The following is a 15,172-nucleotide window of genomic DNA, read 5'->3' as shown; positions in this document are numbered from 1 at the left end:
TGCGGTCCCCCCACATCTCACACACCCTAAAGGAATTTCAAGTTACAGAGAACCACCAGCATACTGAGAGCTGACCCTAGAACTTTGGCAGGCTGGAGAGGGGAAAAGGAAGGAGAACGTATGTCTTTTCTAGGCCAGCATTTTACTATTTCCTCTCTCCCTGGCCTCTGTTCAGCTGGTGGTCTCAGTTGCATCTCCACTGCCCAGCTGACAGTGAATGTATTTCCGGCACAGCACTTCAGGGGTGGGTGGGGAGGTTGTGAAGACAATTGCTTGCCAAAGCTGGATAAACGCACACTGTCAATTGACTTCTTGGAAGGATGCATAGGTTGGAAGTTCATTTATATCACAAGTGTTTGTGGAGTTATTGGCACATGCCAGGCCGAGTTCCTGAGCCAGGAGCTGGAGAAAAAAGGATGAATTAGTCAAGGTCCTTGCTCTCTCGGGGTTGACATTCTAGTTTTCTGTTGCCCGGCAATCTATAGACAAGAAAGGGTATCTATCCGGCGCTGGCAGAGGCCGGGCTGAGACTTCAGTACTGGCTGTGTGCGGCTAGGGCTCCGTGAACGGCCACTGACCACCCCGCTCCGGGAGAGTCGGGTCGCCCGCTGCTCGGAAGCCCTTCGTGTGCGGCCCCCTCCCGTGTTCCTCCCGGAGTCCCGGGCTGCGGCAGCCTGCTCTCGGCCCCGGCGCTCGCCCCGGAGGTGCTGGCGGAGCGACGGACCGGAGGGGGCAGGCGGCGGGGCGGGCCGACGCGGGGCGGGCTGGACGAGCGCGGGTCTCGGCAGGCCCGGGAGAGGCCGAGCCCCGCCCCCGGCGCGGCTGTGGCCCGGTGCGCACGCGCAGCGGCCGCGCTCCCCGGCGGCTCCGCCCACCACCGCGGACGTCGGCGGCGCGCGACGTAGTTCGCAGCATAAATGCGGCGGCGCCGGCGGTAGGAGCGCTTCGGCCCGGGCGCCCGGGTGTTCGCGCGTTCGGCGGAGTTCGGCCCGCGCCTGAGCCGGCCTCGCTTCTCGCTGCGCCATGGCGGACGAGGGGAAGGCCTACAACGGTCAGTGCTGGTCGTCAGGCGGGGGCGAGGCGATCGGGGGCCCGGTGGGCGGCGCCGGTGTAGGCCGCAGCCCCGCGGCGGGAGGCGCGGGAGGCGCGGGAGGCGCGGGAGGGGCGGCGGCGCGGGAGGGGCGGGGGCGAGGCCGAGGCCGCCTGCGGGTCGGGCCGCACTCGAGCGGGGCGCCGGCCGTGTTGACGCGGGAATCGTGGCGTTGCGCGGAGCTTCGGCCCGGGGCTGCGGCCTGGCCGGGGGGGGGGGGGGGGGGGGGAGCGATTCCTTTGAACTTTGTGGGTGGTGATGCCTGTCAGTTGGATTTGGCGCCCGGACTCTGCCTTTAATAGGAGTCCGTGCCCGGCTCATCGGCTCCCTGTGTCGTTTCCCACCGCGTCCGGTCTCTTGTCCCGCGTCCCCTGCGGCCTTGGCTTTGGCTTTAGTATTCTAGACTTCCACACCGGTTCGCTGTGCTCGCCCGAACACTACGCACAGTTTTAGTCCGGAGGAGTGGTGAGGAGGAGCACATGACAGCCGGGTTGAGTCCTGAGTCGTCTTCCCCGAGCTTGAGGGAATTCCACTCCCAGGCCTCATTTTCTATCTCCGTAGGAGGTGGTGACCGTACTTACTTCCTGGGTTTGCCCTCCTGTTCAACGAGATCATTCGTATCAAGTGCCCGGGGCATAGTGCCTGGCACTGAAGAAAGTTCTCAGTGAATGTTTGCTGCGCCTTATATTCAGTTGTGGTGTTTTGTTTTGTTTTTTGCCCTCCCCCCCGCCACCCGTCATTTCTTAAGGTTCATTGTTTGCAGAACACTAGGCATGAGGCGTTTGGGGAGTCAGGGACCTTTTTGTAAGATGCTATTCTTACACCCCAGGATTCAGAGGGTCATGTTCCAGGGGAGCAGTCCAGGACCCTTGGCTAAGCTCCCTAGTTGCCACTAGAACCTGAATCTTAGGAGTTGTCTCCTAAGTTAAAAAGCATTTTTTGCCAAGGAAATAAACAGCTCATTCCCAAAAGTTCAGAGTGGCGGTTTGAGAACAAGAATTTTAAAGAAGCCCTTAATTTTATTTGTAACTGACGCTTGTACTCTGCGCAAGGGAAGCTTTGTTTACTGAGAGCTGATGTGATCATCGTGATTGGTTGATTTAGGAGATGTTGAGCGAGGTCACCATCCAAGTTTTGAGAAGGCTTAAATAGATTTGGGAGACTAAGAGCAAGCAGATTTCAGGTGACTTTTCAGGGGTCTAGTTCCACACTGGGTCCATATTCTACTCACACTTCCACATTGTGCCTTTCCTGGTCTGTAAGTTCCAGTTCCTGAGTCCTTTTTCTAAAGCCCTGCCCTGTCTTCCAGTGATGTTTCGCTCCTGCTGCCATGCCACAGAGAGGGTTCTCCTCTCAACAGACAGAAGTTTGCATGGAGGTGGGCTCTGTAGTTGGTGTGTATCTCATTTGATAGCACAGGCTGCTTGCTACTGTGATTCCCACAGCAGGGTAGCTGGGCTGACAGCATATTTCTAATGGATGTCCTTTTTAACCCCAGAGCATGATGACCGTGTTAGTTTCCCTCAAAGAAGAAAGAAAGGCCGGGGTCCTTTCCGGTGGAAGTATGGCGAGGGGAACCGGAGGTCTGGAAGAGGAGGTTCTGGCATTCGGTCTTCCCGCCTGGAGGAAGATGACAGAGATGTGGCAATGAGTGATGCCCAGGATGTTCCCCGAATACGACAGTAAGCGACCAATTGATCTGGTTTGAGAGCTCAAACCATGATCTGGTTTGAGAGCTCAAACCAGATTTATTTATATAGCTTTCTGCTGCCCACACCATTTCCCTTCTCACCTGGAAAAGTGAGGGATGTCAGGGCCAGTTTAATGGTTAAATAGTTTTAGCTATAATCCTGACAACAGTGTGGGAAGCCTTTGAGAAGACATTCCTAGTGTTTGCGGACATTTTATTCTCTGCTTCCCCACAGCAACCCCTATCCTCCCCGACCCAACCGTCGAGGTGACAGTTGGCATGATCGAGATCGCATTCATGTTACTGTGCGGAGAGACAGAATTCTTCCAGAGAGAGGAGGGGCTGGCACCAGCCAGGATGGGACCTCGAAGAACTGGTTTAAGATTACAGTGAGTGTCTGGGGTGCCTGGGTGGCTCAGTCAGTTTAGTGTCTGTCCTACACTTGATTTCATCTCAGGTCATGATCTCAAGGTCATGAGATCAAGCCCCACGTCACCTCTGTGCTGGGCATGGAGCCAGCTTGAGATTCCTATTCTTTCTCTTCCTCCCTCCTCCTCTCCCATTCCCTCTCCCCTCCCCCCTCCCCCTAAAAAGAGATTACACTGAGTGTCTGGGGAAGTAGATGGTGCAAGGGAGATAGGGGGCTGGGCTCAGCGTGTAGGTCTTTACTTTTCACACAACAAAATCAATCTTCACTGTTTTCTCCACAGTCGGGTGTCCAGCCTTTCTCCTAGAACACCTAAGAGCAGGTTCAGAAAAGGAGTTAGAGGGGGATAAGCAGGATGAGGGGGATGGGGACACCATCTAAAGGGAAATGTGGGGGGCAGCCTGGGTGGCCCAGCAGTTTAGCGCCGCCTTCAGCCCAGGGTGTGATCCTGGAGACCCGGGATCGAGTCCCACGTCGGCTTCCCTGCATGGAGCCTGCTTCTCCCTCTGCCTGTGTCTCTAATAAATAAGTAAAATATTATAAATAAGTAAATAAATAAATAAGTAAATAAATAAATGGAAATGTGCTAACTGGTTGGGAGGTGGAGTAACCCATCCAAATGTCTCTATCTGGCTCAAGCCCAGTATGGGGCTTGGGGTCCCTTAAGTTCTCTGAGGGGTGGGCCAGGTCTAAATCATATCTTAGAACTTTTAGAACCAAATAGTTTGGGGAACCTGGGTGGCTCAGTCGGTTAAGCATCTGCCTTCATCTCAGGTCATGATCCAAGGGTCTTCGGATCAAACCCCAGCAGGGAGCCTGCTTCTCCCTCTCACTCTGCCTGCCCCTCCCCCTGATTGAGCGCGCGCGCGCGCACGCGCACTCGCTCTCTCTCTCTCTCTCTCTTTCTCTCTCTGTGTTAAATAAATAAATAAATGAAATCTTAAATTTAAAAAAAGAACCACATAGTTCTATTTTCTTGAAAAATACTAAGTTTAAATGGGCAGAAAGGAAGGTAAGGAATCTGTGTCTGACTTGAGTAAAAAAAAAAAAAACTTTTAACTGGCCCTTCCTTTAGGAAATGTCATAGAAGTTGGCAGAAGGTGTGAAAGGAGCACTAGGTTGAGTCTGTTGGTCAGCCTTTATTACATGATATTCCTTCTCTCTCATCTAGATTCCCTATGGGAGAAAATATGACAAGTCATGGCTCCTGAGTGTGATTCAGAGCAAGTGCAGTGTCCCTTTCACCCCCATTGAGGTGAGATAAGGCCCAGGTGGCTGACTGGGCACCAAGGAAGGTGAGGGGCCAGCTGGACCAGGGGCCCCGGGCTCCCAGTCTCATGCTCTTGTTTCTTCCTCTTTGTGCAGTTTCACTATGAAAACACACGGGCCCAGTTTTTTGTGGAGGATGCCAGTACCGCCTCTGCATTGAAAGCTGTCAACTATAAGATTTTGGATCAGGAAAACCGAAGGGTGTGTGTAAAGGGCCTGGCTTGGCTGGGGTTGGGTCGTGGTCCTGTGGCTTAGGCTTTCCCGGAATTCACCTTGCTCTCTGTGTCTTCCCTGCAGATATCTATCATCATCAACTCCTCTGTCCCACCCCATTCTGTACAGAACGAACTGAAGCCAGAACAAGTAGAGCAACTAAAGGTGAGGCAGGCTCACGTCATGTGTCTCCTCTCTAGTTCCACCAGTTCTCACATCCACAACCCCTCTGCACAACCCGAGTGACCGCTGACCCCTTTTCCTTCTCCTGTAGCTGATCATGAGCAAACGATACGATGGTTCCCAACAAGCACTTGACCTCAAGGGTCTCCGTTCAGACCCAGGTATGACTAGCAGCGGTCATTCTCAGAGAGGTGGAGGCAGAGGGGGGTCTGTCGGGCGGGGAAAGTTTGAGAATGGTTTGGTATGAACTCTGACGTGGGAAAGTCCTCTCAGACTTCCTCTCCTTCCTTTATGCTGCCTGAAGACTTGGTGGCCCAGAACATCGATGTTGTCCTGAATCGCAGGAGCTGTATGGCGGCTACGCTGCGAATCATTGAGGAGAATATCCCTGAGGTGAGGCTTTTGTCCTGCTTAGAGATGGGAGGAGGCAGAGTGGGACAGGTAGAATGGGGCTAGGAGGCAGATGTGTCTCCGAATCCTTTGTTGGCAGTGCTTCCTCTAATCCTTTCTCTGCCTGTAGCTCTTGTCCTTGAACTTGAGCAACAATAGGCTCTACAGGCTGGATGACATGTCCAGCCTTGTGCAGAAAGCACCCAACCTGAAGATCCTCAACCTCTCCGGAAATGAGGTGAGACCTGAGGGTCTGGTTATGTTGTGTGGGGCGGTGAGTAGAGGGTGCAGAGGGCTCGCCTGCTGACAGCAGAAGGCACGGTGTGGGGATCTCACTGGCTCGGCTCCCTCATTGGGGTCTCCTGCCCACTCTCTCTGCCCTCCTCTCCGCAGTTGAAATCTGAGAGGGAACTGGACAAGGTAAAAGGGCTGAAGCTGGAAGAGCTGTGGCTTGACGGAAACCCGCTGTGCGACACCTTCCGAGATCAGTCCACCTACATCAGGTCAGTTGTAGCCTCTGTCTCCCCTCCTGGGGACCTTCACCCCCCGGGAGGCTGAGCTAATGTACCCTGACCAGTGCCCGTCTGCAGGAGATGTGCAGCCCTGAGCTGGAACCACCTGTCCTTTGGGAGGATCACATGCTCCTCCCTTCGTCTGTCTGTGTGTCCCAGTTTGGCCCCGAGGTCTCCTTACCTTCCTTCTCACCTGACTACCTGTTTGCTGTTCTGTGGTCTTTCCTCTTCCCAAACACAGCCTTTTCTAGAGTCTCCCTACTCTCCTGTTCCAGGAAGGGCATCTCCTGCTTTGTGGCATGACCATGGGGTATCTGTCATCTGCCCCATACATGGAGCTGCCTTATGCAAGAGCCTGCTGTCCCAGGGCTGAGAAAGCCTTTCTGCCCTGGGACTTCCTGTTGATGGGCCTTTCCTTCTTTGTTCTGCGCTAGCCCCTCTTGCCGTTTGGCCAAGAGGGACTCTCTTCTCACGGTCCACGTGCCCAAGGCCACCGTTGCCTGGGCTTTCTCCCTCATGCTGAGGTTGAGGCCTCCTCGGAGCTGGTGCCATGCATTCTGTCTCTCTTGCCTGGAGCTGTGTGAGCTGGGCCCTCCCTGGAGAAGAAACCTGGGTTCCCCAAGCTGTGTGAGCAGAGCTGGGGCCCCGCCGGCAGGCGAGGGAAGCCCAAGGCAGGTGCTGGGCGTGGAGGCCACGGGGGCATAGACTGCGGAGGAGACAGAGCACTGACCCTCTTGGGGGCGCTGCCCCGCCCTCACTCGCACACCTCACGTCACCCTGCTTGGCCCCGGAGGATGGCTGGTTAGCCAGAGACGGGTAAGATTCCTCAGGGAAGGAACAACCTAAGACAGGCACAGTCGCAGAGGGGCCATCAGGAGAGAACTTGGGGGCCAACAGAGGTGGGGCACAGACCCTCACCCCCCCAACTCTGCAGGGGCCTGAACCCTCACCCCTCCTGAGGGAGGTCTCCTGCCCCCATGGCTGCTTCACATCCCACGCCCAGCTCAGATTGGGACCCAGGTAGCAGACAGAGACCTGGCCAACAGCAACTGCCCTCCGGCCGCAGCGAGAATTTGTTTCCCGTCTGTACCTTGGACCAGGGAAAGAAGGGGCAGCTGAAGGAAAAGGCTGTGTCGGGTGTCCTCTTCCCTTTTTTCTTCCTTGTTTTTCCTAAGGCCTCCTTTGGCCTTTGCTTTCTTTCTTTTTACTCTCTCCCCTCCTCTGTGTCCCCATCTCTCCCTGGCCTTGGCCCCATCCTCCCTTCTCTCTTTCTCTTCTTCTCCTTCTCCATCTTCTTCCTTCACCTCTTCCTGACCCCCTGCCTTGCTCATTTCCCTGCCCCAACATCCTGTGCCATCCCTGTGGTGTGTTCTGGTCTTGGCTATGGCCAGGCTGGGCAGAACTGATGGATACCTGTTGAGGCAGCGGAGCCCCTGGGCTCCCACCCCATTCCCTCCTCCCGGGGCTGCACAGGTGAGTAGGTGGAAGGTAAGGGGGGCAGGGAGGGGAAGGAGGTCCTGGCTTAAAGCCTGGGCTGGGAGTGCTGCTCTTGTGGCGCTCGGGTCAGGCAGCAAGAAGAGCGTCTGCCTTCAAGGCGGTTGTTTCTGGGTGCCCCGGGTGAAGTGGGGAGTGGGGCCTCTTTCCCCAGAGCTCAGAGGCTGGGGAGGAGTGAGAGGACAAGCAGGACGGGGTGGCTAATCCCTTGGGTGTTGGAGTATTTGCTCCTAGAGCAGCTCAGGAGGCACGGTGGCTCTGAAGCATCACTCACTTCTGTCCCGTTTTTGACAGCGCCATTCGAGAACGATTTCCCAAATTATTACGCCTGGTAAGTCCATAACTTTTTCAGTTCTTTTTAATGACCATAGGCTCTCCCTCCCAAAAGGTCTTTGCTCACGTGGGTTTGTATGACCGTTAACTTGGAGACCTGGAGCCCTTTGAGAATCTGGCAAAAGCTATAATCCTTAGAAAAAGACCAGTAGACAAGAGTCACATCTCTTAGGGTCCCTGAGCCTTTTCCACGTCTCCTAGACACTTTGATCTCTGACTCCTCATTCCTGGTTCGCCCGTCTCATTACTCCTCAAGCCTTTTCTCTCTGGTTATGCTGTCGATTTCCACTTTCCCCAGGATGGCCATGAGTTACCCCCGCCAATTGCCTTTGATGTCGAAGCCCCCACGATGTTACCGCCCTGCAAGGTAAGAAGGGGGGATAGAGTTTGAACTTGTGTTGTGTCAGGTAAATAAGAGTGACGTGGTCCTGATAACCTGTGTGATTCCAGGGAAGCTATTTTGGGACAGAGACCCTGAAGAACCTGGTCCTGCACTTCCTGCAGCAGTGAGTATTGCAGGGCCCCTGAGGCTGGGAGAGGAGGGCTAGCTAGCCCCAGCACAGCTGACCCTCGGGAGCAGTCAGGTTCCCCTCCACACCACGGGGCTCAGGCTTTCCCTTTTGTTTTCTCCACAGGTACTATGCAGTTTACGACTCTGGAGACCGGCAGCGGCTACTAGATGCCTACCACGATGGGGCCTGCTGCTCCCTCAGCATTCCCTTCACCCCCCAGAACCCTGCCCGGTGAGTATCCCTGCCCAGAGCCTGCCCAGGACCAGCATCTCTCAGCAGCTGCAGGCAAGCGCCCGCCAGCACTCCTACTGCTCTGAGCCCTGCCTTTCTCCGCTTATTCCTCTAGAAGCAATCTGGCCGAGTACTTCAAGGATAGCAGGAATGTGAAGAAGCTCAAAGACCCGAGTACGTGTGTGATGTGAAGGGGGCAGGGCAGCATGGGAAGGGGGGCAGATGGGACTTGGTCACAGGGTCCAGGAGACTGTGGTAGCTGCTAATCTTGAATTCTCCTCTCGCACAGCCCTGCGGTTCCGGCTGCTGAAGCACACACGTCTCAACGTGGTGGCCTTCCTCAATGAGTTGCCCAAAACTCAGCATGACGTCAATTCCTTCGTGGTAGACATAAGCGCCCAGACCGTAAGCACCTGTTTCTGCTGCTACAGAAGCCTGAACTGGGTGAAGGGGCAGGTACAAGGCATGGGGACCTCAGGCTCGGGCTGGAGCCTGTGTGCTGACCAGCGCCTCTTCTCTTTCAGAGTACGTTGCTGTGTTTTTCTGTCAACGGGGTCTTCAAAGAAGGTGAGAATCTTTGGAGTTTGGGGTGTGCAGAGTGGGCCCTCCCGCAGCTAGTTTTGTTCTCAGCACTCTCCATTCCCTTCCTTCTCCTTCCTGAGCTCCTCCTGTTCTGCCCAGGCCATCTCCATGAGGCCTACCATCTCCACCTGTCTTTTCTGTCTGGGAAATGGGACAAGTCTGAGGATGAGGACACAGACTTTGGGGTCAGGCAGTAGTGAGTTTCTATTCCAGCCTTGGTCCCATGTGGGCAACTTATGTTATCTCTGAGTCTCAAATTCTTGATTTGTAAAAGGGGGTTAGTGATAGCCATGTCATAGGGTGCTGTGGGGAGCCAGTGAAGTGCCTGACACAGGAGCTGGCTCACTAATACTCCTGGCGAGCTAACTGTGGTGGTGGTTGTCCTCCCTGGCCTCTGACACTCCTCTTCCCCTCTGCTCCCCTGGATGCTCATAATCATCAGTCTAGTCTACTTCAGTTTAGTTGTATCAAGTAAGACCATGATTGGAGAAGCTTTTTGTAAACATGGTGTAGCTGATTCTAAGGGGTCTTTGCCGTTGTTGACATTGCAGTGGATGGAAAGTCTCGGGATTCTTTACGAGCCTTCACCCGGACATTTGTCGCTGTTCCTGCCAGCAATTCAGGGTAAGTGTTTGGCTTTCCACATGGGTTCCCAGTCCCAATCCATGGCCAGCAAATGGGAGTTGGTGGGGGAGGCGTAGGGGGAGCCAGTCCTCAGAATGTTTTCAGAATTTCAGAAAGCTGAGGGGGAATCAAGAGGAGGCTGTCACAGTGGTGGTGAGCTTAGCTCTGGAGCCAGATTGTCTGGATTTTTCATCCTGGCAAGTTTCCTCATCTAGAAACTAGTATAAGCTACCTACTAACTACTTCCTTGGTCTGTTGTGAAGATAAATGGGGAGAAGAACTGTCCTGAATTGGAGGAAATGTGTAATTCTAATGTTTGGCAGCTAACCCTATACTCAGGTTCTGTGGGAAGGGGCATAAATGATAAAAGGCAATGACCAAGAATGGGCAGGAGGACTTTGGGGATATTGAAAAAAATCTGTCAAGTGTGAGAACAGGAATAATTTTGGGAAGATGAGGTTGGCTGGCTGTCCAGCTGTTTAAAGTGCTTTTTGTCCCAAAGACTGTGCATCGTAAATGACGAGCTATTTGTGCGGAATGCCAGCGCTGATGAGATCCAGAGAGCCTTCGCCATGCCTGCACCTACACCTTCCTCCAGTCCAGTGCCCACCCTATCCCCAGAGCAGCAGGAAATGCTGCAGGCATTCTCTACCCAGTCTGGCATGAATCTTGAATGGTCGCAGAAGTAAGTGCTGGGCATGTGTAAGAATAGGGGTAAATGGAGGTAGGGGTGGGAATGAGTAAGGAGTGCTCCTTGGGGGATCCCTGGGTGGCTCAGTGGTGATCCTGGAGTCCCGGGATAGAGTCCGTCCCGCATTGGGCTCCCTGCATGGAGCCTGCTACTACTCCCTCTGCCTGTGTCTCTGCCTCTCTCTCTTTCTCTGTGTGTGTGTTTTTCATGATTAAATAAATCAAATCCTAAAAAAAAAAAAAAAAAAGTGCTGCTTAAATTTTAAAAGCCAAAATTTATAAATATGGCCCATAAAAAATTTTGGCCTATGCCTACATCAGCATAACAAACTTTTTGTAAAAAAAAAAAAAAAAAAAAAACTTTTTGTATTTTTTTTTTTAAGATTTTATTTATTCATAAGAGACACAGAGAGGCAGGAGGGAGAAGCAGGCTCCATGCAGGGAGCTAGATGTAGGGGACTCGATCCCAGGTCTCCAGGATCACACCCTGGGCTGAAGGTGGTGGCATTAAACCACTGAGCAACCCGGGCTGCCCTACTGTTTTTAATACTGTTCTACAAGTTACTTTTTTTGCTTATCCCATTATTGTCTTTCCCTATCACTATAAAAATTACCTTAGTAATCTTGATCCATTATTTAATACTTCTTTGTATCCAATAGACCAGTGATAGACATTTGGATTTTTACTAATTTTTCATTTGTAACACATAGTGCAAGAGTGTATAGAATTGTTGGCACATATGGTGGGGGTTAATAGGGTGGATTTTGAAGTGGTCAGGGTGAGTGCGTTATTCTGGTTCTGATGGGGGGTTCCTGCTCTTCCACCACTCCAGGTGCCTTCAAGACAACAACTGGGACTACACCAGATCTGCCCAGGCCTTTACTCATCTCAAGGTAAGTTTGGGGACTTCAGTAGCAAAAAGGCGAGGGATCTCTGGGCCTTAAGAGGTCAAGCCAGGGGAGGGAATGGGGGAGAGGGCCTGGATCTGACCTTTTCTTTTTTTCTAAGGCCAAGGGCGAGATCCCAGAAGTGGCGTTTATGAAGTGATCTGTAGTCCTGCCCCAGAAGAAGCTCCCTGTAAAATAGCCCTTGGATATTGATGTCTCCTTGTCATGGCTGTCGTCTCCTCTCTGGCCCCGAGGCCACCCCGTGACTGTGACTCAAGAGGAAGGGCTGCTGGATCCCTCTCCTCACCTGCCTTCTGGAAGACTTCTGGAAGCCTTCCAGAAGATTGAGCCTCACTGGTGCCAGGAAGCCAAAGCTTACTTTGTAGAACTGACACTAAACTCCCCGAAGGACTTAGGTGCTCTGTGTACTTAACCCCCAAACCTGCCCTACTTTTTAAGATAAAGAGTGATATTGTATTTTGTGTCCTGCTTGCTACATTGTTTTTGCCTCGCTCTTGCCGAGCACGCGCGCGGGTCTGGGGTGAAGGGCCCCCACCCTGTTCCCGCCAGGGACTAACCCGGGCCAATTGCCCGGAAGCTCAGGGGCGGGGCTTTCCAGCCGGAAGTCCTACCCCGGAAGCGGCGCCGTAGCCGCACGGGCCATGGGGGCACCTGGGGGCTTGTGTTCCGTGCGGCTACTAGTCGCACTGCGGTCCCTGCCGGCGCGCCAGCTCCTGCACGACGTGGCCCCGCCGCGGGACGTGCTGCTCTTTGAGCACGAGCGGGGCAGCTTCTTCGCCGTCCTCGGCCTGTTCTGCGCGGGCCAGGGCGTCTTCTGGGCCTCTCTGGCCGTGGCAGCCTTGGCCCGACCGCCGGCCCGGGCGCTGCCTCCAGACGCCGAGATCCCAGACCGCGGCCGCTTGGACCTACGCTCCACACTCTGGCGCTACGGTCTGGCTGTCGGTTGCGGCGCCATTGGTAAGGCGCGGGCTGGCTTCCCGCCACGGGGACGTGGGGCGGCAGGGCACGACCCGCCCTGCTCCGGCACGGACGGGGCGGGACTCCCGACCTTCAGGCTAGGAGGAGCTGTGCCCCTCATTCTGCGAGCTCCGGACCGGTCTCTTTGCCTTTAAAACGAGGGTGGACATGAAGGTTGTTGGGGGGATGGATGAACACAAGAGTCACGTGGAAGAGTTCGGTAAATGTTACTATCAGCACAATTTTTTAATTCGGAGGGCACTGGAAAGGTTGTTACTTACCTCTCCAGTGAAAACCCCTCACCCCAAGCTTTGGTTTTCCTGCAGGTACCCTGGTACTTGGTGCTGGTCTTCTCTTCTCCCTCCGTTCTGTGCGTTCAGTGATGCTCCGGGCTGGAGGGAAGCAGGTGACCCTCACCACTCATGCCCCCTTTGGCTTGGGTGCTCATTTCACCGTCCCTTTAAATCAGGTATCCTGCATGGCCCACCGCGGTGAAGTCCCCGCTATGTTGCCTCTAAAGATCAAAGGCCGGCGCTTCTACTTCCTCTTGGACAAAGCTGGACATTTCCCCAACACAAAACTCTTTGACAATACTGTAGGTGCCTACCGCAGCTTGTGAAGAAACCACCTCCGGTCACTCATCCCTCCCAGAGGGGAATAAAAACTGAACCTTAGGGATGGGGTGACAACCAAGGTCACAAGGGGGCCCAAGGTTCATTAGCAAATAAAAGGGTGGCCATCCCAAGGGCAGCTGATGGTACCTCTTACTTCTGTTCCTTGTCTGTTGAGCTTTCACCATATCCTCCCATCCACCTGCCTACAGTGCTTTAACACCAAGAACTCAGTACCAAGATGAAGGGAAAAAGTAATATAATATTTTGGTACAAAAACAACTGTAGGACGAGAGGTGGAGGGGGCCTAGTATCATGTTTCCCTCATGGAGGGCAAAGGGGCTCCCAGTATAAACAGGGCCACGAGGGGGCAACAGGACTGTAGGCACTTGGGCACCGAGTCTTAGGCTGCAGGCAGCATCCTTTGGTTACTCTTCAGGAATGGGAAAGGCGAGACCCAACGAGAGCATCTGTCTCAGAGCTCCATTCAGGGTCCCCCTGCTCCAGGGGCCGGTATGGGGTGGCTTCAGACTTCCACTGCACCACCTGAAGCACCAAGACCACACACCACAAAACCAGATTCACCCAAGAAGAGGTCTGTGGGAAACAGGAACAGGAGTGTGAGGAGTGCGGCCATCTTACCCACTTCCACCCACATACAGCTATTCTCTATTCACTGTCAGGTCAAAAGCCTTTCAGCCCCTTGGAGCCTCTTGCTTCAGGGCACCCCCACAACTACAGATGCCTCTAGGAACCTGCAGACCCCTGGGTCTCCACCCGGTCTTTCATATCCCGGGACCTCACTTCAGCATTGTGTAGGTTGGAGTAAAACTGCAGAGCGGTTCCAGGGGGTGTCCATGGAACTTTCTGGGCTTCGGAGCAGCTGTGAGGTCAAAGAGACGGTGGTGAGAAAGAGGGTTATAGGCTCTCCTCTGCAGAAGGAAGGCCATCAGCCCCATCCAGGGTTCCCTCCCTCTCCCATTACCTAATTGTAATGTTCAGGGAGACGATGGATTTGCAGAGAGAACGGGTGCCAAACCGAAGGATACAGGCGGACACTAAGACCAAGAAGATGGCTACACACGAGATGACCAATGCAATGCGGAGCCCTATGGGGCCTCTAGGAGGAGGGAGAGAACCAGCCTTGTAGTTGAGATGGGACTACTCCCAACTCAGTCCCCGGCCCTCAGGGTAGGGCAGTCACCTGTGGGAGTCCTCGATGCAGCTGCTGTAGACCCAGAAGAGTAGAAGCAGGAGACAGTAGAGGGCCAGGAGGCCAGAGACCCCAGCCACAAAGTAGCAAACGGACGGGGCCGAAGGTTGGGATAAGGCCGGGAAGGAGCCATTCAGGGCGGCCACACCATACAGGGGACAGCAGCCACTGAAGGAGCCCTGTGAAGAGAAGCTGCTGATCCCTACCCACATTTCAGGTGAAAGCCTTGGCGCAGGCTCAGGACAGGTGTGAGGGATAACCTAGGGGAGGGCCACCCTAGGAAGTTCTATATGCACTGTCCGGGCCTGTTTCTGAGCCCACAGACTGATGGAGAGGGCCTGCTGGGGAAGTCAAACCTGCAGTGGCCAGAAGGATCAGGAAATAGGCGGTGGTTATAAAAGACAGTGAGCTTCGGAGAGGCCTCACAAGTTCTGGTCTTCCCTCTTCAGAAATCCTACAGTAAAACCAGAACTTGTGTAACCTTCGGCTCTCTCCGGTGTTTTCTAATCCGTAAAACCAAAGATCCCTAACGGTGCCTGCTTTCTGGCTACACGAGCGTGTTTGCGAACACGACTGCCTGGCTGGGGAAACCCTCTGCTTTACGCGGCCGTTTCCTACACGGCTCTTCGGTCGTTCACACACACTGGGCTGTGATCGTGCGGTAGCCTGGTCATCGCCGCCGCACCGAGCTTTACTTCCTGGCGGAGCTCGGCACAACAGTGTCTCATTTAAAGGACGGAGGCAGGGCCTGGGCCGACTTCTGTTGCAGAACCGGGCAGAACCGGGCACGTTAACGCCGCCGGGGCTGACAGGCCGGGCTACGTCTGGTGCCTTAGGTCACTCCTGAGGACTCGTCCCTTTGGCGAGGGCCCGGCTGCGAAGCGGCACACCGGCGGGCGGAGCCGCAGAGCGCCGTGGGCGCCGAAGCATCGCGGCCGCAGACCCGCGAGCCCTGGGCCTCACCCGGCCCGCCCGCTCCGAGGAGCAGAGGAGCAGCCCCGCGGGCCCGGCCCCGCCCGGAAGACGGCGCCTGCCTCCCCCACACCCGTCGCCGCCTGCCCGCCCCGCCCCGCACCTGGGTCCGGGTCAGCGTCGCGGCCGCCACGGCCCCGCACAGAAAGGCGGCCGCGAGCAGCAAGAGCTCGAAGCGCTGCGGCCAGAGCAGCGCCATGGCGCCCCCGCCAGCAGGAAGCGCGGCCGCGGGAGCAACCGCCCAAGCCCCGCCTCATCCGGCACGACCCA

At 54.9% G+C, this 15,172-nt stretch overlaps 3 protein-coding genes across 4 annotated transcripts; 2 read left to right on the top strand and 1 right to left on the bottom strand.

Moving 5' to 3' along the window:
* The first annotated feature begins 891 nt into the window (after positions 1 to 891).
* Positions 892 to 11,605, top strand: NXF1 (nuclear RNA export factor 1). 2 transcript variants are annotated; one of them, XM_077862044.1, is made up of 21 exons: positions 892 to 1,051; positions 2,589 to 2,772; positions 3,016 to 3,169; positions 4,379 to 4,462; positions 4,573 to 4,677; positions 4,774 to 4,854; positions 4,964 to 5,033; positions 5,177 to 5,265; positions 5,393 to 5,500; positions 5,656 to 5,765; positions 7,563 to 7,599; positions 7,900 to 7,968; positions 8,052 to 8,107; positions 8,237 to 8,344; positions 8,460 to 8,518; positions 8,634 to 8,749; positions 8,869 to 8,911; positions 9,478 to 9,550; positions 10,053 to 10,235; positions 11,074 to 11,134; positions 11,250 to 11,605. In XM_077862044.1, exons 1-21 carry the CDS (start codon positions 1,024 to 1,026, stop codon positions 11,286 to 11,288), a joined length of 1,857 nt encoding a protein of 618 aa, XP_077718170.1. In that variant the 5' UTR covers positions 892 to 1,023; the 3' UTR covers positions 11,289 to 11,605. The 2 variants fall into 2 exon arrangements, with proteins under 2 accessions (XP_077718170.1, XP_077718169.1); XM_077862043.1 differs by lacking the exon at positions 892 to 1,051 and adding an exon at positions 2,448 to 2,484.
* Positions 11,606 to 11,744: 139 nt separating this feature from the next.
* TMEM223 (transmembrane protein 223) lies at positions 11,745 to 12,856 on the top strand. Its single transcript, XM_077862065.1, has 2 exons — positions 11,745 to 12,106; positions 12,433 to 12,856. The coding sequence occupies exons 1-2, from the start codon at positions 11,791 to 11,793 to the stop codon at positions 12,723 to 12,725; spliced, it is 609 nt and encodes a 202-aa protein (XP_077718191.1). The 5' UTR covers positions 11,745 to 11,790; the 3' UTR covers positions 12,726 to 12,856.
* Positions 12,857 to 12,959: 103 nt separating this feature from the next.
* Positions 12,960 to 15,163, bottom strand: TMEM179B (transmembrane protein 179B). The gene is made up of 5 exons (XM_077862064.1): positions 15,006 to 15,163; positions 13,922 to 14,109; positions 13,703 to 13,837; positions 13,522 to 13,600; positions 12,960 to 13,314 (listed from the first exon to the last, which is right to left on the bottom strand). The coding sequence occupies exons 1-5, from the start codon at positions 15,099 to 15,101 to the stop codon at positions 13,153 to 13,155; spliced, it is 660 nt and encodes a 219-aa protein (XP_077718190.1). The 5' UTR covers positions 15,102 to 15,163; the 3' UTR covers positions 12,960 to 13,152.
* Between the last annotated feature and the right edge of the window lie 9 nt (positions 15,164 to 15,172).

The sequence above is a fragment of the Canis aureus genome, chromosome 21 (genome assembly GCF_053574225.1).
Source record: "Canis aureus isolate CA01 chromosome 21, VMU_Caureus_v.1.0, whole genome shotgun sequence".
In the NCBI taxonomy this organism is placed as follows: Eukaryota; Metazoa; Chordata; class Mammalia; order Carnivora; family Canidae; genus Canis; species Canis aureus.
Note: the sequence above shows the minus strand (reverse complement) of the source record. Positions and strands in the feature narration are given on the sequence as shown.

Bases quoted from the DNA above. Each gene is read 5' to 3' on its own strand.
- NXF1 (XM_077862044.1), top strand. From the start codon at position 1,024: ATGGCGGACGAGGGGAAGGCCTACAACG. The intron at 5,266-5,392 runs GTGAGGCTTTTG...CTCTGCCTGTAG, and splicing joins TTGAGGAGAATATCCCTGAG to CTCTTGTCCTTGAACTTGAG. The intron at 7,969-8,051 runs GTAAGAAGGGGG...GTGTGATTCCAG, and splicing joins CGATGTTACCGCCCTGCAAG to GGAAGCTATTTTGGGACAGA.
- TMEM223 (XM_077862065.1), top strand. From the start codon at position 11,791: ATGGGGGCACCTGGGGGCTTGTGTTCCGTGCGGCTACTAGTCGCACTG. The intron at 12,107-12,432 runs GTAAGGCGCGGG...GTTTTCCTGCAG, and splicing joins TGTCGGTTGCGGCGCCATTG to GTACCCTGGTACTTGGTGCT.
- TMEM179B (XM_077862064.1), bottom strand. From the start codon at position 15,101: ATGGCGCTGCTCTGGCCGCAGCGCTTCGAGCTCTTGCTGCTCGCGGCC. The intron at 14,110-15,005 runs GTGCGGGGCGGG...TTCTCTTCACAG, and splicing joins CGACGCTGACCCGGACCCAG to GGCTCCTTCAGTGGCTGCTG. The intron at 13,838-13,921 runs GTGACTGCCCTA...CCCTCCTCCTAG, and splicing joins TGCATCGAGGACTCCCACAG to AGGCCCCATAGGGCTCCGCA.